The 25,579-nt window shown below is 42.1% G+C and overlaps 1 protein-coding gene across 4 annotated transcripts in view; it reads left to right on the top strand.

Annotated features, from left to right (window-relative positions):
• The first annotated feature begins 1,955 nt into the window (after positions 1–1,955).
• Positions 1,956–25,579, top strand: part of Arih2 (ariadne RBR E3 ubiquitin protein ligase 2) — a 61,539-nt gene continuing 37,915 nt past the window's right edge. The window contains exons 1-3 of one of the 4 annotated variants that reach the window (XM_046431725.2): positions 1,956–2,113; positions 6,571–6,632; positions 9,296–9,648. In XM_046431725.2, coding sequence (XP_046287681.1) covers positions 9,394–9,648 — 255 coding nt within the window. In that variant the 5' untranslated portion in view covers positions 1,956–2,113; positions 6,571–6,632; positions 9,296–9,393. Of the gene's footprint in view, positions 2,114–5,048; positions 5,167–6,570; positions 6,633–9,295; positions 9,649–25,579 lie in introns of those variants that run through there. The other 3 variants (XM_046431726.2, XM_046431727.2, XM_046431728.2) reach the window with 3 other exon arrangements.

Below are 25,579 nucleotides of genomic sequence, written 5' to 3'. Positions count from 1 at the left end.
CACCATACCTGGAAGTTCAGGAATTCTTTTTTTTTTTTTTTTTAGTTGTAGATGGACACTTTATTTATTTATTTGGGTACTGGGGATTGAATTCAGGAGTAGTCGACCACTGAGCCACATCCCCAGTCCTATTTTGTATTTTATTAGAGAAAGAGTCTTACTGAGTTGCTTAGTGCCTTGCTTTTGCTGAGGCTAGTTTTGAACTCTCGCCATCCTCCTGCTTCAGCCTCTAGAGCTGCTGGGAGTAATCCAGTGTTCATCACTGTGCCTGGCTTTTATTTATTTTTATGTGGTGCTGAGGATTGAACCCAGTGCCTCATATGTGCTAGGCAACTGCTCAACCACTGAGCAACAGTCCCAGCCCTGTTCAGGAATTCTTTAGAAAAAGACTGAATGTGGGCTGGGATGTAGTTCAGCAAAACGCTGGCTAGCATTTGCAAATCCCTGGATTAGATCAAAAAGACTTAATGTCCTCTTCTACTCAATGGAGTAAACTTAATACTAGTAACACAAAATGATATTTGAAATTTCATTTGCAGAAAATGTATTTTGGGTCTTTTGCTAGTACCATAATAATTTACATGAATATGTTTTGTCACAACAAAATGAAACAAGTACACTGGATGTATGTAGATCTTTGTGTTGCTAATATACAAAACTCATAATCTTACAACATATCACTCATTAGTATTAATTTTCACTTTAATTAATTTGAGTCTTTTTAATACTTGATTATACCTGATTTATGTACATGATCTTTGAATTATTTGGAAGCTGAAAATCATGTGTTTCTTACAGGAACTACCTAAGAAAGCCTGTTAGGCATAGGTATCTTGACTATTAGTATACAAGGGACTTCAGTATGGGTAGAAAGGCTTTTGTTGTTATCTGTGGACCTGTACTGCCAGGAGGCACGCTAACATCATAGGTTTTACTCTGGCATTTCCAATGTGCTGGAGCAGCAACTTGAGGAAGACTTGGTCCTACCTATCAACATTTGCAATCCAGTCCTAGAAGGTAATGGAAGTCCTAATGGCAATTAAGAAGTGTGAGAATAAATTGAGCAGCAAAGCAGTTAAGATGCATTTATTTAATTTTATTTTTGGATACCGGGGATTGAACGCAGGGGGCACTCGACCACTGAGTCACATCCCCAGCTCTATTTCGTATTTTATTTCGAGACAGGATCTCACTGAGATGCTTACCATCTCAGCCTTTGCTGAGGCTGGCTTTGAACTCTTGATCCTTCTGACTCAGCCTCCCTAGCCGCTGGGATTACAGGCGTGCGCACCCGGTAAACTGCAATCTTATACAGCGAGTGGAAGCCGGAAAACTGCATAACCCATTCATGGCGGGAAAGCTGAAGCCTGCAGCTGCATTGCAGCTCGCAGGCCACCTAGCAAACTTCTTTGGAGAAAAGACAGCTCCCCCTGTCTGTTCAGCTCCCCTCCGGTCAGAGAGCTGCTGGGAAACCAATGATCTTTTATCCACGCTATGGATACCAAAGTGTGAGAATAAACAGTGGAATCAGCAGGTAGTCCAAAAAAAAAAAAAAAAAAAAAAAAAACCGATGGACGATGGATAAGGGATGGGGTTGTAGCTAGCACTTGCAAGGCCCTGGGTTCGATCCTCAGCACCACATAAAAACAAATAAGTGAAAAATAAAGGTTTGCGTTCAACTACAAGTTATTAAAAAAAACAAATAAAGGCATGATGTCCATCTATCTACAACTATTAAAAAATTAAGAAAGAAAAAGCGATGATTTAAAAAATATCTCGACCATCTTTTCGAACTTCTGGGCAGTGGGCAGTGTAGCGGTATCTTGACCCCACTCCAGTAAAAAGCAAGTTTACAAGAAAGCAGCCCCTGGGGGAACCCTTGCCTGCCGGGCGTAGCTACCCGGGCGACCGCGCGGCGACCCCGACCGGAAGTGACGCCAGTGCACTGAATACTTCCGGAGCTGCGGGGACGACTCCGCCAGAGGAAGCTGCGCGGGCCGGACCGGCGTCGGCCCGCAGCTTCCGCTGCAACTTGCACCTCAGTCTGTTCGTGTGGTCCGCCTGACCTGGTCTGGCCCGCTTGTGCTCTGCATCCGCGAACACGCGGCTCCAGGTAAGTGCGCGACTTGAGTTGAGGCCTTGTTTACCCTGACTAGCCGGGGTGTGTGTGTGTGTGGGGGGGGGTGGAGTGTTTCGCGCGCCTCCCGGACCGGGCAGGGCTCCGCCTTCACCGCCGCCTTCGAGGCCCCCGGCGCCCACAGCCTACCGTACGTGGTTCCAGGGTCTCTGCCGCCTGAGAGGGACGGCAAGGGCCGGTGAGCCAGAGTTTCTCTGGCTTTCCTTCTCATGCAGCTTTTTCAAGTCGCAGAGAGATCGGAGGCCAGCGCCTCTGAGCGGCAGGCGCTGGCACGTCTGGGCGCTCTCAGCCAGGCGCTCCGAGGCTCTCCACTCGAGTCATTTTTGGGAGTTTTGGTAGGGGTGTCCGCGCGGTTTGTTAACGCCTGTTCTCTGAAGGGTCTCCCGCCAGCGCGTGAACTCGTTGTCCGTGCGGGTGTCCAGTTGACCGCACCTCTGGAATAATATACAACTAGGAATTACGTCTCCACCTTGCCTGAGGCTGCTGGGTTACTCTCGAGAGAGGGAACCGTGTTTTATGACTTCGCCTTAGTATTGATTGTTATTAGGTCCCATAGAACTTTCTGTCACAATGGATATGTTCTGTACATTTGCTGTTCAGTATGGTAGCAACTAGTCACACGTGGCCATTGAATGTTTGGTATGTGGCCGGTTAGACTGGGAAACTAAACTTTACATTTTACCTTTTAAGTTAAGTTTGAAAAACCGGACTACCTTATGAGACAGGACAGATGGAATGAAGAGTTTTGAAACTAAGTTCCTTGTTCATATTTTTGTGCCAAAACTGTTTTCTTTGGAAATGTTGTTAGTAATGACTTGTGCTAGATAATTTCTAAAGTAAACGTCCGTCAGGCTTGCCAAACGTCTTTTTGTTATTGTGAACTTTGAGAAATCTTCAGTTTGGACGCTTTTCCTTGTGTGACCAGGCCTGGTGAGTGAGCCTAGGGTGGGTGGCAGATCGATTAAAATATGACTTTGGATGGGAGAAAATGGTTTTAATTACTCCATATTTAACATCCAAATGAAATCGAAGCATTGCCATCAGTTTTGTTATGAAGGGAATAATAAGGCAGGTACAGTGATGTACACCTATTATCCCAGCTATTGGGGAGGTTGAGGCAGGAACACAAGTTGGAGATATGCCTCTGCAATTGAGTGAAACACTATCTCAAAATGAAAAATGGAGAGGACAGGAGATATAGCTCAGTGGTAGACCACCATGGGTTCAATCCCCAGTATGGGGGTGGAATACTGACCTCTTTGAGCAGGGTCAGCACTGATAATGAACTTCGAAAAAAATAAAATTTGTTTTTGTTTTTTGGCACTGGGAATTTAACTCAGGGCACTCAACCGCTGAGCTACATCCCCAACCTTATTTTTTGTGTTTTATTTAGAGACAGGATCTCACTGAGTTGCTTAGTGCCTCACTAAGTTGCTGAGGCTGGCTTTGATCCTCCTGTCTCAGCCTCTTGAGCCCCTGGGATTTCAGGTGTGCGCCACTGTGCCCAGCATGAAAATAATAAAAATTAATTATTATTTACTTTTTTGACAGTATGGAGATTGAATCCAGGGATTCTCTATTACCAAGTTATTTTCTCAACCTTTTTTATTTTTTATTTTAGGATAGGATCTGCTAAGCTGCCCATATTGGCCTTGAACTTGCAATTCTCCTGCCTCAGCCACCCAAGACGCTGGGATCACAGGCATGTGCCACTCCAATTGGCCAACTTTTAATTTAAATCTGGACCTAGAATACCCACAAAGTAGAATTAGAGTTCTTTTTTCCCCACAATTCTTGAATATTTGGTTGATAAGAAGCCTCTGGTCAACCTCTTAAGCACAGATCTTGAGGATAAATCAAAAAAATTTGAAAGCACATTCTTTTGTTGGTGTTATCCCAGAGGCTCTTCCTGTAGCTTTCTATTGGGCTCTGTGGGAAGGTGATAGCTAGTTATGAATCCCCATAGACCATGGGTCTAATGGTATACTGATGTTGTGTTCTGCTTTTTGTCAGTGGTGTGATCCTGGGCAAGTAAATTACTTAACCTTTATAGACTGTAGCATACTCATTGGTAGGAAGGGGAAAATAATCATTTTGGCTGGAATGGTGGTACATGCCTATAATCTCAGCAACTCAGTAGGCTGAGGCAGGAGGGTTGCAAGGTCAAGGCCAGCCTCAGCAAATAAGCGAGGCCACAAATAAAAAGGGCTGAGATGTGGCTCAGGGGTTGAATACCTCTGGGTCAATCCCAGTTCCAAAAAAAAAAAGCCACTTTATAGGATTATGAAGATTAAGGCTGTTCTTAAATGAGATCTGTTATCATTTTTGACAGGGTTGAACTCAGGGGTGCTCTACCACTGAGCTACCCCCAGCCTTACACTCACACACATAAACACACACACACACACACACATTGATTGGTACTGGAGATCGAAACCAGGGCCACTTAACCACTGAGCCACATCCCCAGCCCTTTTAAAATATTTTAGTCAGGGTCTCACTGAGTTGTTTAGGGCCTCACTAAGTTGCTGAGACTGGCTTTGAATTTGTAATCCTCCTGCCTCAGCTTTCCAAGCCTCTGGGTACAGGCATGTACTACTGAGACTGGCTTTGAATTTGTAATCCTGCCTCAGCCTCCCAAGCCGTTGGGTACAGGCATGTACCACTGCTCCTGGCTACAATAATTTTTTGAGAGGGTCTCCATAAATTGCTGAGGCTGGCTTGAACTTTCACACCTCCTGACTCAGCCTCACTAGGATTACCTGCATGCACTACCATGCCCAGCTAATGAGACCTGTTGTTTTGGGTTTTTTTGTGTGTTTGTTTTGTTTTTAGTATTGGGGATTTAACCCAGGAACGCTTAACCACTGAGCTACATTCCCAGCCCTTTTTATTTTTTATTTTCAGACACGGTCTCTCTAAGTTGCTTAGGGCCTTGCTAAATTGCTGAGGTTGGTCTTAGACTTGTGATTTCCTGCCTCATCTCCTGAATTGCTGGGATGATAGACATGTGCCACCATCACCTATTGGTAATAATGATTTTTTTCTTGTAAATGGTAGCAATATTCACATTAAACTTGCCCAATAAGTAATATCTTATGTAAAAATATAGATAAAGATGCTTTGAAAAATCAATTCCTCCATTCTTCCCCACCCCCTCCCCATACTGGGTATTGAATCCAGGGGCACTTTACCACTGAGCTACTTCTCCAGCAGTTTTTATTTTGAGAGAGGATCTTGCTCACTATACTGCTGAAGTTGGCCTTGAACTTGGCCATCCTGCTTCTACCTCCTAAATTGCTGGGATTATATGTGTGATCCACTATGCCCAGTTTTCATTATTTTGAAAATAATCTACAGTTATTGTTCAGACTTAGATTTTTCACTTAGCTTATATTTTCCTTTCTATATCTGAAGTATTTCTCTGGAAGTTATAAACCTGTTTTTTTACGAATTTTTTTTCTTTCTTTTTTTTAAGATGTTCATGGACCTTTATTTTATTCACTGAGAATCAAACTCAGTGCCTCACACTTGCTAGGCAAGCACTCTCCCACTGAGCCACAATCCCAACCCCTTTTCATGAAAATCTAAAGAATAAAAGCAACTGACATTAAATTTGTTATTGAATAAGCAGGTAGTACTTACTAGTCTCTTAAGAAAGCCAGATGTCCCAGGAGGAGTAAGTCAGAAGAGAAATGGGAGATGGATATTAATATTGCTTATTGGGTGGGTGTCCTATTGGGCACATTTTTATTTGAGTATTAACTTTTTCATGAGTAAAGTGAGGTCTGAAATATTACCAGTATTCTGTGTTAATTAGCACAGCAATGGTAACTTTGTAGTAGTCCAAGTCAGTTACATATTTTTTTGTCAACCTCTGTGTAACATTCGGAATTGAAATAGTGATATTTAAGGGCTGGGGATGTGGCTCAAGCGGTAGCGCATGCGTGCGGCCCGGGTTCGATCCTCAGCACCACATACAAACAAAGATTTTGTGTCCGCCAAATACTAAAAAAAAAGATAGGGACTGTGAAGATTGGAGTACAGAAATAAGGAAGTAGGGTTTCAAACTGGGGGAGGGGAATTGGGAAGCATTTCTATCACTAGTACCCCAAGTTAAATTATAACACTGTTAGCTTTGAATGCTTTCTGTTTTTAGAAGATAATGTAATTCTTGTAAGTTTGATATATGAGTTTTTTGGGGGGAACCTAAAAGAAGATAGTAGTTTCTCTGGTCCCTTGTTTTTTTCTGTTCATTTATTTTATGGTGCTGGGGATTGAACTCAGGGCCTCATACTTGATAGTAAATGCTCTACCACTGAGCTATATCCCCAGCCTATACTTGTCTTTTTAAATCTTTGCTTTTGAAAAAATAAATTTGTAAAAGCAGGTACTAGTTTTAAAAATATAAATATTCTGTGTTTTCATTTTAGATGGAAATCATATGACAAAATATTTGGGTGACAGCTGCCTGAAGGGTCTTCAGAAATTACAGGTATTTTTAAATTAAAGATTAACATTATTGCAGAGGAAAAAAAATACCATTTATAAGTTCAGTTGTAATTAGGAGATTCTACAAAATTTGTTAAAAGCTGAACTGCAAACATCATTTTGCTGCCCTGTGTGTATTTTTTCTTTTATTTTTTTTAAAGTGGTACTTTTATTAGTGTATTATAATTATTCATAATTGCAAGGTTCATTTTGAAAAAAAACATTCTTGCATGGATTTTTTTTTTTTTTTTTTGTGGTACTGGGGATTGATTCAGGACTTTGTGCATGTGAAATAAGCACTGTACTAACTGAACTATATCCCCAGCCCCATGCATGGAATTTTATTTGCTCCATTTCAGTGCTTGGGGCCCCACCATGAGCCTATTTATTTATTTGTTTGCTTGTTTTGGTGGTGTATGTTAGGATTTAAACGTACTACCTCATGTGTGCTAGGCAGATGCTCTACCACTGAGCTTCATTTCCAGCTTTTCCCAGTCGTTTTTACTTTTCATTTTGGGACAAGGTCTTGCTAAATTGTCCAGGCTTGCCTTGGAATCATTCTGCCTCAGCTTCCCAAATTGCTGGCATTATAGGCATGCAAGACTGACTGTGCCTGGCTTGATTTGTTTTTTTTACTACCTCCCCTCCTCTCTCCATTTTTTTTTTTTTTTTTTAGAAAGAGTGAAAGAGAGAGAGAGAATTTTTTTAATATTTATTTTTTAGTTTTCGGCAGACACAACATCTTTGTATGTGGTGCTGAGGATCGAACCCAGGCTGCACGCATGCCAGGCGAGCGCGCTACCGCTTGAGCCATATCCCCAACCCCCTCTCTCCATTTTTAAATCTAAACACTAGTTGATTTTTTTTTTTGTTGAAAGTCATCACTTGAAATAGTATTTGTTGGGCTGGGTTCGATTATCAGCACTGCATATAAATAATTAAAATAAGGGCTTATTGACAACTAAAAAAAATAGGTATTTAAAAAAAAGAAAAATATTTATGGAGAGAAGTTTGTATTTCCTTGAGTAGAAGTTAACATTTGTGACTGATTTGCTTTCTCAACTAGTGTTCTTTTTTCATTTACATATAACTGAGTAACATTTTGATCTGTGAAGATTTTTCAATAGCTGGTTGGATTTAAACTCTTATTTCTTCATCCAATATAGATTATGATTTTTCCTAACCTTGATCCTGCTAGGCAGAATATGTGCAGTTTTTTCTTCACTATTGAATCACTTACTTTTCTTTCTCAGTACCTCTTTAAAGCTTCAGCAGACTCTTTTTTTTTCCACACTGCTTTTTTTTTTTTTTTGAGAGAGAACTTTTTAATATTTATTTATTTTTTTTAGTTTTCAGCAGACACAACATCTTTGTTTGTATGTGGTGCTGAGGATCGAACCCAGGTCGCACGCATGCCAGGCTAGCGCACTACTGCTTGAGCTACATCCCCAGCCCTTCAGCAGACTCTTGTTTTGTTTGAGATGGTCTTGCAAAGTTGCTGAGGGCCTCTTTAAATTGCTGAGGCTGGCCTCAAACTTATGATCCTCCTGCTTCATCCTCTGGAGTAGCTTAGGTTATAGGTGTGTGTGACCACATCTGGCTACTCACAGAACTCTTTTTTTTTTTTTTTAATTTTTAATATTTTATTTTATTTTTTTTTAGTTTTCGGCGGACACAACATCTTTGTTTGTATGTGGTGCTAAGGATCGAACCCTGGGCACACACATGCCAGGCGAGCGCGCTACTGCTTGAGCCACATCCCCAGCCCTCTTTTTTTTTTTTTTTAATAATTTTTTAGTTGTAGATGGACACAGTATCTTTACTTTATTTATTTTTATATGATTCTAAGGATCGAACCCAGTGCCTCATATGCAAGGCAAGCGCTCTGTCACTGAGCCACAGTCCCAGTCACTCAGCAGAGCTGAAGAGCTATGTGGTTTTTATTTTTCTTTTTATTTTTTTTTAACCAGGGATTGAACCCAGGGGTGGTTAACCATTGAGTCACATCCCCAACCCTTTTTTTTTTATTTTGAGACAGGGCCTTGGGAAGTTGCTGAGGCTGTCTTTGAACTTGATATTCTTATGCCTCAGCTTCCTCCGTCCCTGGGTTTGCAGGTGTGTGCTACTATGTCCTGTTTATTTTTCTTTTCTAACTGTGCACCTATTTTCCAGTCATCTGAGATGGATGTCTGTGAAAAAATATTTTCTTTCCCTTATATTATACCAGGAAGGAACTGTCTCCCTAATTACGTACTATCTGTGCCACCATTCACTGGGACATGCTTAGCAAAATTTTAAACTTTGATAGCTAAACCTTTAGATTATCTCTTTATGCAATCAGCTGAAAGAATATGCTGCTTCTTTAAGGTCTTTGGCAAGAAGGGCAATTCCATTAGAATTTGACTTCCTGATATGGGATAGAAAGCCCTGCCCTTTTGTGCCAGGCCCTCCTTGTAGTTTCATTAACAGCTTCTTTTGCTTCTAGAGGGAGGGTTTCCCTTTGATAAGTTTGAGTCAGGGAGATGATGGTAAAGAGTCCTCATGTGAAACTTAAGTTAGAATATGCCATATTGGGCATAGGGCCAAAGCTATGGCATTTTGATTTTTTAATGGTTTTTGTTATAATTTCTCATGGGGAAAGTAATATTTCTTTTTTTCCTTTTTTAGAAGACAAAAACACTAATGCATTTGAGAAAGCGGTAAAGTTTGGGGGGAGGGAGAGAAAGCAACTCCTTTCCTGATCTGCAACTTGACTGGATGCTAAGATGTCTGTGGACATGAATAGCCAGGGGTCTGACAGCAATGAAGAGGACTATGACCCAAATTGTGAGGAGGAGGAGGAGGAAGAGGAAGAGGACCCTGGGGACATAGAGGATTATTATGTGGGAGTAGCCAGCGACGTGGAACAGCAAGGCGCTGATGCCTTTGATCCTGAGGAGTACCAGTTTACTTGCTTGACATATAAGGAGTCTGAGGGTGCCCTCAACGAGCACATGACCAGCTTAGCTTCTGTCCTAAAGGTGAGTAGTGTCAATTCCAAGTATACTCTCTCCTGTTAAATCTAAGATGAGCTGTTGTTAACTAATGTCTCTTTTAGACTGATTGAATGACCTTGTAGCTTGAAACTAAATTTAAGTATATGTTGCATCTTCTGGTTATTTTGTTACATTTACTTGTTTTCTGATATGTGCATGTCCTGAGATTCCCAGATTATTAAGAATTAGAAAGGAGGGGTAGAAAGGTTTTAAAAAGATCAGAACTATGGTAGTAGCAAAATTGTACAACTGGGTGTTTCAGAATGTGATTCTTATGCAGTACATAAGCATCAGAATTACCATCTTTTTTTTTTTTTATTAATTTTTTGTGGTACAGGGGATTGAAACCAGGAATGCTCCACTACTTGAATTATATTCCTAGCTTTTTTTTTTTTTTTTCTTTCTCTTTCTCTCCCTTGAGACAGGGTTCACTAAATGGCTTAACCTGGCCTCAAATTTGCAATCTTTCTGCCTTAGACTCCTGAGTTGCTGGGATTACAGATGTACACCATTTGTACCCAGCTACCATCCTCTGATTAACACTGTTTGATAGTGTCTTGAGAATATTGACAACCTTTGGGTTTGCTCTAAATAATCAGTGCCTTTGGGTTAATGAACTCACTGGTTTTGTATACTGATGACTACTATCTGATATTGAAAGGGATTTAAGCAACAACTGTAAGAATAAAGTAGGTTTGTATTTAAATTGATTTGGAGGGGTATTAATATTGACATTTTGAAGAATGAACAAAGTTGGTTATTCCAGCGAGGATTATATTTTCTTGGCACTTAACATAGCATACATTTGGATCTCTTGCACCTCAGGCCAGTTATTGTTGCCAGTGTTTTTTATAGTTTAGAGTTTGCCAGGTTGTTTCCTTCTCCAACATTGGCCATCATGTGAATGGTGGAACATTTCTCTTACTTCATTGTTTTCACTGATCTTCCTTCAGCAACTATTATGTGGATTTTGTTGTCTGATCAAATTTGAAGCTTAGAAGGGCACAGTGGCATGCTTTCAATCAAATAAATTTTCTTCGTTGTGTTTAAGTGGAAATATCTATATGTGCTGTGTATGATTTGTGCAAAAAGTTGTTTTATTTTCTAGTTTAAGAAATTTTTTCCTCAGATAATCAGCAAAGGTAAATACCTTGGATTTAGTTAATTAAGGCATTGTTAGCAACTGACTGGGAGCTGAAAACAGCTTTTTTTTAAAATGTGTGATTCATTTCTAGAAATGATTGCAAGATGTCCTCTCTTATGCTTAGCAGAAAACTGATGAATAGAGCCCTTGGAGATACTCTGGGTCTGGAGTTTTTGTCCCATGATTATAGCAAAGATGCTGGGTTCCACTTTTGGAGGGCATTTCCCTAGTAGAGAAAGGCATTAGGTTTCTTCTTTTCTCACCATGTACACCTCTTCTTTTTGTTCAAGTAGTTTCTTTGCTTTAAACATACTGTGAGATTATACACAATATTGGTATTTAAAATTGGAAAAGGAATTGGAGAGTTTGTGGATGTACATTGGATAGAGTCATTTGACCAAGGTCAATAGGAGTCTCCCATTTTATGCACAGTTATTGTTTGTCAAGATCTCTGCACTGGACACAGTGGTGCACTCTTGTAATCCCAGCAAGTCAGGAGGCTAGGTAACAGGATCATAAGTTCTAGCCTCAGCAATTTAGGAAGACTCTGTCTCAGAATAAAAAATAAAAAGGGCTGAGTATGTGGCATAGTGGTAGAGTGCCTCTGGGTTCAATCCCCAGTACTGTCCCTTCCCCCTCTCCAAAAATCTGTGTGCCAACTTTTCTGGCCTACTTGAAACATGAGGGGCCTCAAACACCTGTCTTTCCTCCTCCTCTTCCTCTTCTTTCTTCTCTTGTGGTAAAATAAACATAACATAAAATTTACTATTTTATGTTCCTCTTTCTTGTGATATGGTCAGGCCCCTCCAAAGCCTTCCCTTCACCTCCTCACCTTTTCATGCCCTTAGGACTTCGTCAGAGTCTAGCTTCTACTTTTCCCTGAGTCAGGCTACTTGAGAGCTCGAGGTCACAGTGGTCAGGGCCCTCCTTTGGTCTGTACTTAAACAGTATAGGTATGTCTATATTTTTAGTCTTCCAATTGCTTTATTTTGTTTTTCCTTTCACACATTTTTCATGATCATTCAACTAGATTTTTAGGTCTGGCCACTATTTACTATTTCTGCTACGGTATTTCTTAGATTTGTATGCACACCATGCTAATCAAACACTCCATCACTGAGCTATATCCCTAGCCCTGTCGCAGCATTTCATCCACAGTAGATATTGGATAATTTCTTGGATACTTTTGGATTTTTATTTTTTTTTTTGAGAGAGAGAGAGAGAGAGAGAATATTTTAATATTCATTTTTTAGTTTTTGGCAGACACAACATCTTTGTTTGTATGTGGTGCTGAGGATCGAACCTGGGCTGCACACATGCCAGGCGATCATGCTACCGCTTGAGCCACATCCCCAGCCCAAGGATTTTTTTTTTAATTTTGTACATGGGATTGAATCCATAGATGCATTACTACTGAGCTACACCCTAGCCCCTTTTATTTTTATTTATTTATTTAAATTTTGAGACAGGGTCTTGCCAGAGATTTTGCAACATTGCTGTGGTACTTGAATTTGCAGTCTTTCTGCCTCAGCCTCTTGATTCTCTGAAATTAACAGGAATGTGCCAGTCAACATGCCTGGCAGTCCTTGTGGATTTTGTTATTGATGTTGACAGTAGCTACTGTTGTTGGTATTAACTAGATTCCTAATCCTTGCTGTACATCCTTTTCTATTGTCATGAAAGGGCATTATTCTGGACTTTAAGATCAAAAAGAGAAGCAAAAAACAGAAATGAGGGAATAAAAAGAGATGAAAGGGAGTTGAAACAGAAGAAAAGGGGATAAAAAGGAAATGGGGCAAAAAAGTGGAAAAGTTTCTTTGGTAGTAGAATAAAGATTTTGTTTATTTCTCTTCCTTGTCCTCTGTAAGGAAGGAATGTTTTTTGTTTTTCAGGGACTGGGCATCAAGAGTCATAGGTTAGCTATACCTAAAAGGCACTCAGTGGTGTTTCAAGTGGCTAAGAAACTTTGCTGAAGAGACTGAACTGAAGAAGTTGATTAAGAATAAGGAAGGGGCCTGGGTGTGGTGGCACACACCTGTAATCCCAGCAGCTAGGAAGGCTGAGATAGGAGGATTGTGGGCTCAAAGCCAGTCTTAGCAACAGCAAGATGCTAAGCAACTCAGTGAGACCCTGTCTCTAAATAAAATACAAAATAGAGCTAGGGATGTGGCTCAGTGGTTGAGTGTCCCTGAGTTCAATTTCCAGTACCTCCCCCCCTCAACAAAAAATAAAATAAAGAAGGGGTAGGTATGTGGTCTCTGTTGTCCTAGCCCCTTGGGAAACTGAAGCAGGGGAATCACTTGAACAGTTAGGACTGTTCTGAGCAACATAGCAAGATCCTGTCTGGAAGGGGGTAAACAGTAAAGGAAAAGCAATCTCACACAATTTTTCTGTATTAATTATGGAATTAGAAATTTAAAAACTGGCATTGCTTTTATTTCTGTAATATTTTTTGAGGAAGGGAGGGAATGGTTTAGAGCTGAATTTACCCAGTGGTGTTTATAATCTAGTTCCCTGCTGGGTGCAGTGGTGCATGCCTGTAATCCCAGTGGCTCAGTAGGCTGAGACAGGAAGATAGCAAGTTTAAAGCCAGCCTCAGTGTCTCTAAACAGAGTACAAAATAGGGCTGGGGATGTGGCTCAGTGGTCAAGTGCCCCTGAGTTCAATCCCTAGTACCAAAAAAACCAAATCATTTATGTATTTAGTTCCCCTGTTGCACGTGTCTTCCTGAAAAAGAGACCAATAGCGACAGTCAACCAGATTACCCCTGGTGTGCCCATCAGTTGTGCTATTTGTACAATTCTGTGACATTGAGATATTTAATTGTTTTGTATAGTTTTACCAAAACTGTTTGGTTCATAGAAATTGTTAGGTGTATATGTAACTTAAAATTATAGCCTGTGAACAGCTATCTATGAATAAAATCTGTATGTTTAAGGAGTGGCTTAAATTTTTCACTGTTACTTGTTTGTTGTGTCCTGGAAGTTGCCTGTAGATGAGCATATTACAGTTTAAAGTTAAATAAGCCTTTTAGGATTTGAAGTCTTTTAATTTGTGAATTCTAATTTTCTGGGATACTGGGTTTTTAGTTTAAAGAGAACCCTGGTATTAGACAATAACCAGGATTACTGGGACTGGTCTCTGAGTAAGATTATTAATTGAGAAAGGTACTGGGTGCGGTGTCATACACCTGTAATTTCAGCCAATGGGAAGGCTAAGGCAAGAGGATCTCAAGATCAAGGCTAACCTCTGCAACTTAGCAAAACTCTGATTAAAAATAAATGGAACTGGGATGAAGAAGGGGGAGCTGGTAGCTGGGATGCATTTTAGTAGAACAACAACCATGGGTTCAGTCCCTAGTATACATATAAACAAGACGAAGGAAGGAAGAAGCCTAGAAAATCAGACGAAGAGCTGAGGCTAGAGAACAGAGAAAAGGCTTATTATTGGAGGAAAACTACAGATGTTCAAATAGTGGCAAAATAGCTCTTATACTACACGAATAAAATAGTCATGAGAGATGAGGTTACTGCCAAGTGAGATGTTATGTCGTAGGAGTAGGAAGAAAATCTCTGACAAACAGGTATTTTTAACAATCATATATAAATCTTTAAAGAGGGAGTTAACCTTCATTACTTCCTACATTTTTATGTGAATTTTGTACAAAGATTTATTTGTCATAGATGAAAGAAGTCCTTTTACATATTAATAGGCATTTTATTACAAAATGTGTAGTAGTTAGCTAAGAAGAATTTTGTCACTTATTTAGTAAATTTTGTTAATAACATTCCATGAAACTTTTGAGATGTTTACTGACTGCTCAGAAAGTGGTTCAACCTTGGTAGTGCTCCAGAGGGAGCCCAGGCAGTCACAACCCTGGCTTTTGTTGGTGATAGACCAGAAGTCTCTGTCCATGTATGCTGCTTTTCTCAGGGTTGTGTCCAGGGGGAAGCAAATGTTGTTCAAGGGCCCACTCAGTTGCTTTATGAGGGAAAAGAAATAAGACACTTTGGACCAAATTTAGTTTAGGAACTATAGTAAGCTATCTGAGCTTTTGGTTGAGGCAGGAGGACCTCGATGGTGACCTGCAGAAGTCCATACTCCATAAGACAGTGAGCAGTGGAGGTAAAAAAGTTACCTTCAGGGTTAGAGGAAGAGACTTAAGATGTATAGGTAAATGAGATTAAAATTTAGAATTAAAATTCAGAATCATGAATGTAGTCTGAAGTGTCTTTACTATTAGAGGAAAGGAATGTTTTTTTTAAAAAACTTCCATAACACTTAAGTGGCATAGTGAACTACACTGTTCATTTCTCAGGTCTTATGTTCCCCATATAGGATTGGAGAAATAAACCAGTATTATGACCGTTCTTATTGTAGTTCTTGTTTTGTGAATTGCTGTATTAACTACAGTAGAATATTTCATTCTGCCACCCTCTGCTTGAATTTGTTTTACAAATTAGTGTTTGTTCCAACAAAATGTGGATAAAAAACTCTTTAAGATTCTTTTTTATTGGCTCATTTTTTCCCCTTTGGTGAATCATAATGACTTTTCAGAACTTTTCACTTTTTTTTCTAATATATATTTTTTAGTTATAGTTGAACACAATACATTTACTTTATTTATTTTTATGTGGTACTGAGGATCAAATCCAGGGCCTCACACATGCTAGGCGACCGTTCTTTTGCCGAGTCACAACCCTAGCCCCTGAACTTCTCACTTTTAAGTGTGGAAGTGTTTATAGTTTTCTGTTCAAATAAACCTGATTTCTATGCCTTTGTCACATGATCAGTTAATGTTCTTAACTCAAAATACTTATGTTTATTTAGCCTTTTTCTTAAAGAGCATCAAATGTATATATCAGTGAAGATTTTCATGTTAATTATTAAATCAACTTTCTTTTATCCTGGTACAGCTGAATTTTAAGACTTTTACTATTTACAGAGTCGTTAATTAACCAAGTATTTTTTTTTCGTTGTTAATACTCATGGGAAAGTATTTTCAAGCTGAGCCTAGTGATAGTGTTTCTGAACTGAGCTGCTCTCTGTTTCTATTTTTGTGTCCTGATATCAGATTTTTTTCCATGCCTGTATCTAAGTAGAATGTATATTAAATTCCTGTTTTTCAAGTAGTTGGCTGTAGATTAGTGTGTTAACATATTTCATGATGCATTAAGCTGTAAGTCTGATGTAATTTTTTACTGGTACGTAAATTTATTTTTAAAAAGGAAATGAGAAATGTCTAGAGTGACATTGAAAATTGCCTGAGTACAACTGGTGCAAAGTTGTATGTATCTGGCACACTTAAAAAGGTTATTGTCATTACTTTGTGCCTGGAGTCCCTCACAACATGCTCACCACCTTCCATAAGGGCTCTACATCAGATCCAGGCCAGGTTTCATTCTAGTCTTCTTGTCATGTGTTTACACTGCCTAAAGAACCATGCAAAAACTGTGTGCAGTCAAGGGGTGATTTCACATTTGTGTCCTATTTTTTTTTTTTTTCTTTTTGTGCCAAGGATTGAGCCCAGGGGTGTTTAACCACTGAGTCATATCACCAACCTTTTTATTTTATGTGTTGAGTCAGGGCCTCACTAAGTTGCTGAGGGCCTCGCTAAGATGCTGAGGCTGGCTTTGAACTTGTGATTTTCCTTCCTCAGCCTCCCAAGTCACTGGTATTACAGGTGTGTGCCACTGCTTGTGTCCTAATCTTGAAGTTATTTATGTTCAAGTTTTTATTAAGATGTTACTACAGGATTGAAGTATATCATTCATGATTCCATTAACCTAAAATAAGTTTTATTTCCTGTTCATTATCCTTTAGTTCTTATCCATATTCATACATATTACTGTGCTGCGATTCACTCCTTCAACCAATATTTACTAAGTACCTATTATGTGCCAGGCACTGGAAAAATACTGTGAACAAAACAGACAAAAATCCCTGTCCTGCTTGGTATTGTAGAAATCACTTTACTCACATACTTATTGTCAAGCAGAAAGGAACCATGGAACAAGAATGAGGCACCAAAAGAAGGTTTATTGGGGAGGGCGCTCCCACAGAAGAGGTTCACTGGTCCTCAAAAGGGCGAGGGCCAGGAAAGCCGCAGGCTGGAAAGGCAAGAACAATGCTAATAAGCAAAACTGTAGGTAGGAGGGCCTATGCGTCTAAATTGCAGCTACTGATAGGTTGGCAGAGCCAAGTTTAGGGGGATTGTGTCTGTTGCGGGTTGGTCAGGGTTGATTGAATTGATTGAGCGATTGCTTCCACCGGTGGGAACCCTTGGTGTTTGGGGTCCATTGTCATGTCAGCCTCTGATTGACTTTCGGGTCTCCTCAGTCAGGTGGAAAGTCCCTGCCCATAGCCACCATGAAAGGGGAGGAGGAAGGAAAGCCTGCTGTCCTAACATCCCGACCTTTTTGATGTTATAGGGCTCTGTTCTCATCTGGCTACTTCTTGCTGGTAGGGGGCATTGTTTAGGGAAGGTTGAGTGTTGGGGGCTCATTGGGAAGGAAGTTGTAAGGGTGGAGGAGCATCTGATTTACTGCCACCTGTGAGATTTTGCACATGTAGTTTTGGATAAATCTGAGGAGACAAGGAGCAATCATCAGCAAGACACAGATCATGAGGATGGGGCCAACAACCAGACCTAACCAAGTAGTGAGAACCAAGTTTCACTATCCCGGAAGGAGTAAGGTGGATTGCTGCTGCCTTTGTTTCAGTTCTTCATTCAGCCAATGTAGCACATCGATGTTTTCTTCTACTAGGCCGGTCTCGTTGATGTATTAATAACATTCTTCCCTGGAAACGCCAGTGGTGGTGTTGGGGAGCACCTGTAGGGACAAACTGAAGAGAAGAAGCAGGAGGCCCACAGGTGATCTTGAATTTAGTGGGTCCCACCAATTGGGATGATCAGGACTTAGGGCCTGGGGCAAGCTTCAGGCGAGAAACATGATACCAAGAGGAGTGGCCTAGTAGTTTGGCTGATGTAGGAGTGGTGAGAATCACCGTATGAGGTCCTGTCCAGTGTGGTTGGAGTGACCGTTGGAGTTCCTTTAAGAGGACAGAGTCTCCTGGTTGGAGTGGACCCTCAGAAGGTGCTAGTTTTGTTGGGGGCAGGAACATGGTGGTCTTCGTGTTCTCAGAGGAGGTTGCAGACCAAGGTAAGATAAGGTAGATATGAGGCCAGAAGTGGGGATTGAATGGGAAGGTTGTGATTAATCAGGGAGAGGTGGCCATATAGCAGTTTGAAGGGGCTAAGCCCTGCGGGAGCGCTAGGAGCAGCTTGGATTTGGTTAAGAGCAAGGGGAAGTAGATTGGCCCAGGAGATTCGAAGCTCGGTTGAGAATTTTGTAAGGTGGTCCTTGAGGATCCAGTGGGCCCACTCAACCTTATCTGAGGACTGCAGCCAAAAGGAATATGAAGTTTCCAGGAGATCTTTCTGAGACCTGTTGGATTATTTGAGAAGTGAAGGCAGGGCCATTGTCTGACTGGATGGATGTTGGAAGGCTGAACCTGGGGATGATCTGCTCAGTGAGGACTGAGGCTACAGTGTCCGCCATCTCTCGAGAGGTCAGGAAAGCCTCAATCCATCCTGAAAAGGTATCAACCAGGGTGAGTAGGTATTGGAACTTTTTGCGTCTGGGCATGTGAGTATAATCTTCCTGCCAATCTCCGCCTGGTTGGTGTCTGATGAGTGGGGACTGTAGGCCCTCTTGAGGTGTAACAAAGGAACATATTGAGCATGTTGAGTGCACCTATGTAACGAAGTGACACATGCCGGGTAAGTAAAAGAGGTTGGAGGAATTGAAAGAGGTCGGGGACCAATATGAAGTGAATTTTGGAAGTCAGAGAAGAGATCTCCAGCTTGGAGTTGAGGAAGGGCAATCTTGTCTCCCAGGAAAATCCAGCCCTTGTCTCTGATCTGGCCTCCTCGTGCCAGGAGATCAGTCTGTTCCTTAGGCCAGGTTGGTGAGCATAGTGAGAAAGAGAATGGGAGCCATGGGCAGCTTGCTGGTTAAGCTTTTAGCCACCGCATCCGCCTTGTTGTTTTCCAAGGTTATGGGGTCGGAAGTGGCTTGATGACCCCGGCAGTGTGTGATAGCAACTTGGGAAGGGAGGTGGAGTGCCTCAAGGAGTTTAGAGATGAGAGAGGCATTAACTATAGGGGAGCCTTTAGTAGTTAGGAATCCTCTTTCCTTCCAGATGGCTGAGTGAGAATGTGCAATAAGAAAGGCATATTTGGAATCAGTATAGATGTTAACTGACTTGCCATTTGAAAGGTAGAGAGTTTGGATGAGGGCAAAGAGCTCTGCCTTTTGAGAGGTTATAGGGAGGCAGCTGGCCTCCAGGACTGACAAACCAGTAAGGACAGCACAGGCTGCTCTGCGGCAATTGTCCGGCCCAACAGTTAAGCTTCCATCTACAAAAATTGTCAGGTCTGGCGATGGCAAGAGGTCAAAGAGGCATTCCCGAGATGTACGTAAGGCCTCAAGTACTTGAGGACGAGAGTGGGTAGTTGGAGAGGTAGAGCTGGATGTTGTGAGAAGAGAAGCCAGGTTAAGAGGTGGAGAGACATAGAGAAAAATGATGGGATTTTCGATGAAAAGTAAATGAAACTCCTGAATTCAAGAGGGGCCCAGGAAAAAGAGATTTATGTCTGAGGAGGTGCTGGAGTCTATGGGTGGACAAGAAGGAGGGTCAACTTTAAGAGATTCTTTGGTAAGTTCGGCTGCTGCCGCGAGAGCCCAGAGTCAGGGCAGCCATCCCTGTACTGTAATAGAGAGTTATGCTACATGACAGTAAGAGGGTCCAATGGGCGGGGCCAGAAGACCAGTGGCAATCCCTTGTTTTTCATCTGTAAAGAGGTGAAGGGACGGGGTTGGGGTTGCGTAGGGAGAGTGGAAGTGAGGAGATCAAAGCATCTCTGAGTTTGAGGAAAGAACTAGAGACCTGTGCTGGTGATGTCAACGGTCCAATGGGAATGTCTCTAGCTGCCTGGTAAAGGGGCTTGGCAAGAAGAGCAAAATTGGGAACCCAGTGTCAGAAAAATCCAGTGAGCTCCCAAAACGAGAGGATCTGGTCTGCTGACTCGGGAGGCAGCAAGTTCCTACGAGCTTGGAATTTGTGTATAGTGAGGCTTTTGGAGGTAGGGTTCGTTTATTTATTTAAGTCTACAGTCAATAGTTGTTTTTTTTTAGAGAGAGAGAATTTTATTTATTTTTTAGTTTTCGGCAGACACAACATCTTTATTAGTATGTGGTGCTGAGGATTGAACCCGGGTCGCATGCATGCCAGGCGAGCGAGCTACCGCTTGAGCCACATCCCTAGCCCCTGGAGTTAGGGTTTAGAAGAATACCCAGGTAGGTAACTGAGGGGACCGAGAGTTGAACTTTGGTTGGGGAAACATGGTATCCTCAGGAACCTAAAAAGTTGAGTAGGTGGGCAGTGTGTTCCTGGGAAGTTTCTAAAGATGGGCTGCATAAGAGTCATTTACATATTGTAGGAGGGTACTGACTCTGAGATCACAGATAGCTAAATCCTGGGCCAGTACCTGTACAGACAGGTGGGGACTATTCTGGAAGCCTTGAGGGAGGACAGTCTAGGTTAGTTGACGAGAGGTGAGGGTGTCAGGGTCCTCCCAGGTGAAAGCTAACAGGAAGTAAGAATCTGGATGAAGCGGGACTGTTAAGAGGGCGTCTTTGAGATCTAGAACTGTGAATGAGAGGTTGAGGATGGTATGTGAGAGAGGAGGGTATAAGGGTTAGGGACCACTGTATGAAAGGGAATAATTGCTTTATTGAATAATTGGAGATCTTGTGCTAAGTGGTATGCTCCTAACGGTTTGCGGACAGGTAGGATAAGAGTGTTGCAGGGAGAGTCAATGGGAATAAGGAGGCCTTGATCTAGTAGTCCCTCAATGATGGGCTTGAGTCCCTTGCAGTGAGGGAAAGAAATGGAAAATTGAGGATAGAAGGGTTAGGGTTAGGGTTAGGGTTAGAGGCGGGCTTTAGCTGAATCTGTACTTTTTGATGGTGTGTTGCTATTACTGGTTTGAAAGTGTCCCAGACTTGGGTCTATGAGGTCTGATGGGAGGGAATGAGTGATGGTGGGGGAGGATGTGTCCATAGTGAATTGAAGCAAGGGGAGGAGGAGTTGGGAGTAGGGGCATGGGGTGAGAGCTGGAGGGTAGCCCCCAAGAGCTGGAAAACGTCTCATCCTAGAAGGGGAACCGGACAGGAAGGGATAACTAAAAAGGAGTGAGTAAAAGGATGTCCCTCTAGAGAGCAAGTCAGACTGGCCATTCTCTTTGGGAAGGAGGGTGTTCCGTCTCCTATGACTGAGATCTGGGAGGGAATATAAAGGCCTGGAGTGGGCAGGCAAGACAGAATAGGTAGACCCCATGTCCACAAGGAAGATAATGGACTTATCTGCCTCCTGAAGCCTTACCCTGGGCTCAGCGAGGGTTATGGGGGCCCTTGAGTTTAAGCTTCTTTAGTCGTCAGCCAGTCCCAGAAGCTCAAGAGAAAGGATGGCCTGTCCGGCCATACCCCCATGTTGAGGCGCCAGTGGGGGACCAGCCAGGGAACAGTCACTTTCCAATGTCCAGCTGCTTGCAGCTGGGGGGCCGAAAGGGAGGCCATGGGTTTGGCCCCTTGTCTGCATTTGAAGCAGGCCCTGGGTGGGGCAGATTTCTGAAGATCCCTGGGAGCCCTGGTGGGGGCCAGAAGTGGGCCGCAGAGCGGGACCAGGGCTTGTGTCTGGAGTGCCACCTTTTTCTGGAAGGGTGCCTGAAGGCTAAGTTTAGCTGTTTCCTCACAGGCATTATAGAATTTATTTAAAGGCCATTTTCACTAGGTCTGGGATGGGGGCTTGGGGATCATCCTCAGCCCGCTTTAGCTTTTTTCTAATATAGGGGGCTGACTGGGTGATTTTGAGTGGCCAGAATGGTCACCCCAGAGGGAGATTCAGGGTCTAATCTAATATAGAGAGCGAGGACCTCTATTAAGCGGTTAAGGAACATTGCAAGTCCCTGAGTGACTTCTGTTAGTTTATTAAAATTAACAACCTTATTAGAAACTGCCTGCATGCCTGCCAGCAGACATTGTATCATCTGGGCACAGCAGCATTTTTTCCATTTTGATAGTCCCAGTCAGGTTGGTGTTGGGGACTGCTGCCGTGCCTGTAGGCATGGTGTTATCAATAAAATGAATCTGGTCTGCATGGTCCCGGGCAGCTACCCGGACTTTCATCTGGGGTAAGGGTGGAGGTGAGGATGACATGAATATCATGTCAAGTAAGGTTATAGGATTGGGAAAGGTATTTAAATTCTTTGATATAGGTAGTGGGGTCAGCAGAAAAGGAGCCTTTTTCAATTTGGGAGAGGTCTTGTAAAGAAAAAGGGACATGAGGTCTGGGGATGTGGCTCAATCGGTAGTGCGCTCGCCTGGCATGTGTGCGGCCCGGGTTTCATCCTCAGCACCACATACAAACAAAGATGTTGTGTCCCCCGAAAAAAAAAACTAAAAAATAAATATTAAAAAATTCTCTCTTTCTCTCTCTCTCTCTCCTCTCTTTCTTTTTTTTAAAAAAAAAAGAAAAGAAAAAGGGACATGAATCCAGACAGTGCCTTCAGATCCTACCACCTCGAGGAGAGGACAGAGAAGTTCAGGATCTTGGGTCATTTGTCGAGACCTGCTATAGGGGAAGACCTTACTGGGGAAGAGACAGGGGAAGGAGGGTCATCTAATTCAGGTGGAGCTGGTTCTGGATAAGGAGGAAGGTCAGGAGGACAGAAGAGTCTGGGGGTTGGTGAGTGTCTCTGGAGGTGCAATAAGTGGAGAGGGATCAGGGTCAGGAGCAGGGGGGACTTGGAAGGAGGAGTTTATTTTGAGAGGAGGACTTGGAAAGTGGAGCAGATAGAGCAGAAAGCCGGGAGGGAGAGCATGCCCCAAAAGGCCTGAAATAAAGAACCCCTAACCACTTTTCCGTCTCAATTTGGAGATTTCATGTATAAACACCCCAAGGGAGTTTTGGGGTCCAGAGTGGACTCTGATGTTTCGACCTACACCCTCCCCCCAGCAGGAAGGAAAAAAAGAGTCCCAATTACCTACTCTGCTCACAGAACAGAGTGGCCTAGCCAGGGACTGAGATGTCTCTTCAGGCCACTGGGGGCTGGATGTGTGGGGAGGGGAGTCTTTGAAGCAGCTGTGATTTACGGATAGAGTCCCTGCAATCTGGATGGAGTCCAAAGATCAAAGAGAAAGGGACTTAGTCTACATCTGCTGGATCCGATGAGGGTGAGTGGTCTTAAGATCGCAGTTAGTTCCCGTGGCGGAGAATGGCAGCCTCAACTCCTAAGGGGAAGCTTTGAACTCCTCCCGGGTTTCGGCCCCAAATGTAAAGCAGAAAGGGGCGCACAAGATCAGGAACCATGGAACAAGAATGAGGCACCAAAAGAAGGTTTATTGGGGAGGGCGCTCCCACAGAAGAGGTTCACTGGTCCTCGAAAGGGTGAGGGCCAGGAAAGCCGCAGGCTGGGAAGGCAAGAACAATGCTAATAAGAGAAACTGGAGGTAGAAGGGCCTACACCATCTAAATTGAAGCTACTGATAGCAGGTTGGCAGAGCCAAGTTTAGGGGGATTGTGTTTGTTGCGGGTTGGTCAGGAGTGATTGAATTGATAGGGCGATTGCTTCCACTGGTGGGAACCTTTGGTGGTTGGGGTCCATTGCCATGTCAGTCTCTGATTGACCATTTCAGGTCTCCTCAGCCAGATGGAAAGTCCCCCACAGCCACCATGAAAGGGGAGGAGGAAGGAAAGCCTGCCATCCTAATGTGTTTTGCTTTTGTGTGTATGTCCAATGTTTTCTTGTTTTTTACTTAGTCCCCATAAATACTTAAAATGGTCTTATAGCACACCATCTTGTTGATGAATCTTAATTTTCTTCACCTCTCCTTTTGGGGCATTTAGGTGAGTACTTTTGTGTTACAGTTGTTGGGGACTGATTGTATTGCCACAAGCATCTACATGGATATGGCCTTTGTGTCTGTTGGGCTTTGTCTAGAGCTTGGGGTAATGGTTAGATGATATGGTTCCAGTCCTTTTTTTTTTTTAGCTATTTAATATAATGTGACCCAAGCAAGTCCCTCAAAATCTCTTAAGCTTCAGTGTCCTGATCTATAAAATAATGATTTACCTCCTTCACAGATTTAAATGTGATTATAATATGTGTGAAGTACTTACACATGAATATTGAAACAAACATTGCATTGTATGGTGGAGGTAGTGCAAGAATGGAGCAATGGAAATGTCATTTTCACGTTTGATGTGATTCCTTAAAGACACATTCTCAGAATTTTGCTTCTCGGGTGGTAATGGAAGTGTCACATTAAGGAAGGTTTTGGGCAACACTGCTGACTGGTGTTGCTAAATGTGCATATGATATTAGATCATAATTGGATACTTTTGCATAGAATTTCTGGTGTTCTTCTCTTGGGGCCTACTGACAAGAAATGTGAAAACATAAAATGAATTTTACATAAGGGCCAGGAAAAGGATACAGGAAAATGTATCCTGGTTGTTATTCCTTCATTTTGGAACAACTGCAGTGTTTGGTGTTGACAAGCACTGCTTAAAGAAGTGCTTAGTTGATTTGGGTTCTCTGTTATTGAGGTATTCCCTTAATTTTCTGTAACTTTTGTTCTATTCCCAGTCTAATCCTCTTTTTTTGCTTTGTCTTTGCCTCTGTTATTCCAGGAATAATTTGAGGGATTAGAGATGTCAGCCCCAAAGAGGGAGGAAAGACTAGAGAAAGGTGCAGATTGAGAAAGCAGAAAGCTTATCTTGCTTTTCATGAAATGTGTCTGCCTGTGGCTTTATTGCTTAAACTGGCATGAACAGTCAGAACATGGACTTATTGCAATCCTTTTTTTTTTTTTTTTATGGTACTGAGGATTGAATTCAAGAGTGCTTAACCATTCAGCTAAATCCCAGCCCTTATTTATTTTTCATTTTGAGACAAGGTATCACTAAGTTGACCTAGAACTTGGAATCTTCTGCCTCAACCTCCCAAGGTGCTGGGATGGCAGGCATGTACTCTCACTCCCAGCTGTTGCTTTTTTTTTAAGTTATTGGTGGATACACAATGTCTTTACTTTATGCAGTGCTGCGGATTGAATCCAGAACCTCACGCATGCTAGGTGAGCACTCTACCTCTGAGCCACAACCCTTGCCCCCAGTTGTTTCTTTTCTTTGATAGTCACAAATCTTTATAATCAGAAATGGTTTCTCAGTGATAACCACAAGTTGTACAAACAGGATAAGTGCAGTGTTTGTTTGAAGACTTTTAATAGGAAAACAGAGCTGTTCTTATATTTGTGAACAAAATGTTCTCTCTATCTGATAAGGATGATCTCTGTGACTAGCAGTTTTTTTTTCATGGTCAGCTCTTATTTCTTTTATCCCTTAATTTAGGCCCTTATCAGTCTCACCATCACTTCCCAGTCTATAGATAGCCTTGTCTAGTTTTTCTCTTAATTATTGGTACCACCATTCACCAAGCTGTAAACAAGATTTGCTCTTGATTTACTTTTCCCAGGCAGCCTTTCCATATCTCCTGAGTCTGTCAGTTCTTGCCTCTGTACCATTTTATGCTTATTTCTTGGTGTGCTTTTCTAGGATTACAGATTAACAGTTTGTAAGCCAGGGTGTGAATTCTTTTGAGATGGAGTTCCACTTATTTATTTATATATTTATTTATTTTGCATATTA

Source organism: Marmota monax, unplaced genomic scaffold (genome assembly GCF_021218885.2).
Source record: "Marmota monax isolate L192 unplaced genomic scaffold, Marmota_monax_Labrador192_F-V1.1 WCK01_AAM20220418_F8-fsc00022, whole genome shotgun sequence".
In the NCBI taxonomy this organism is placed as follows: domain Eukaryota; kingdom Metazoa; phylum Chordata; class Mammalia; order Rodentia; family Sciuridae; genus Marmota; species Marmota monax.
This window is presented reverse-complemented; position numbering and strand designations above follow the sequence as displayed.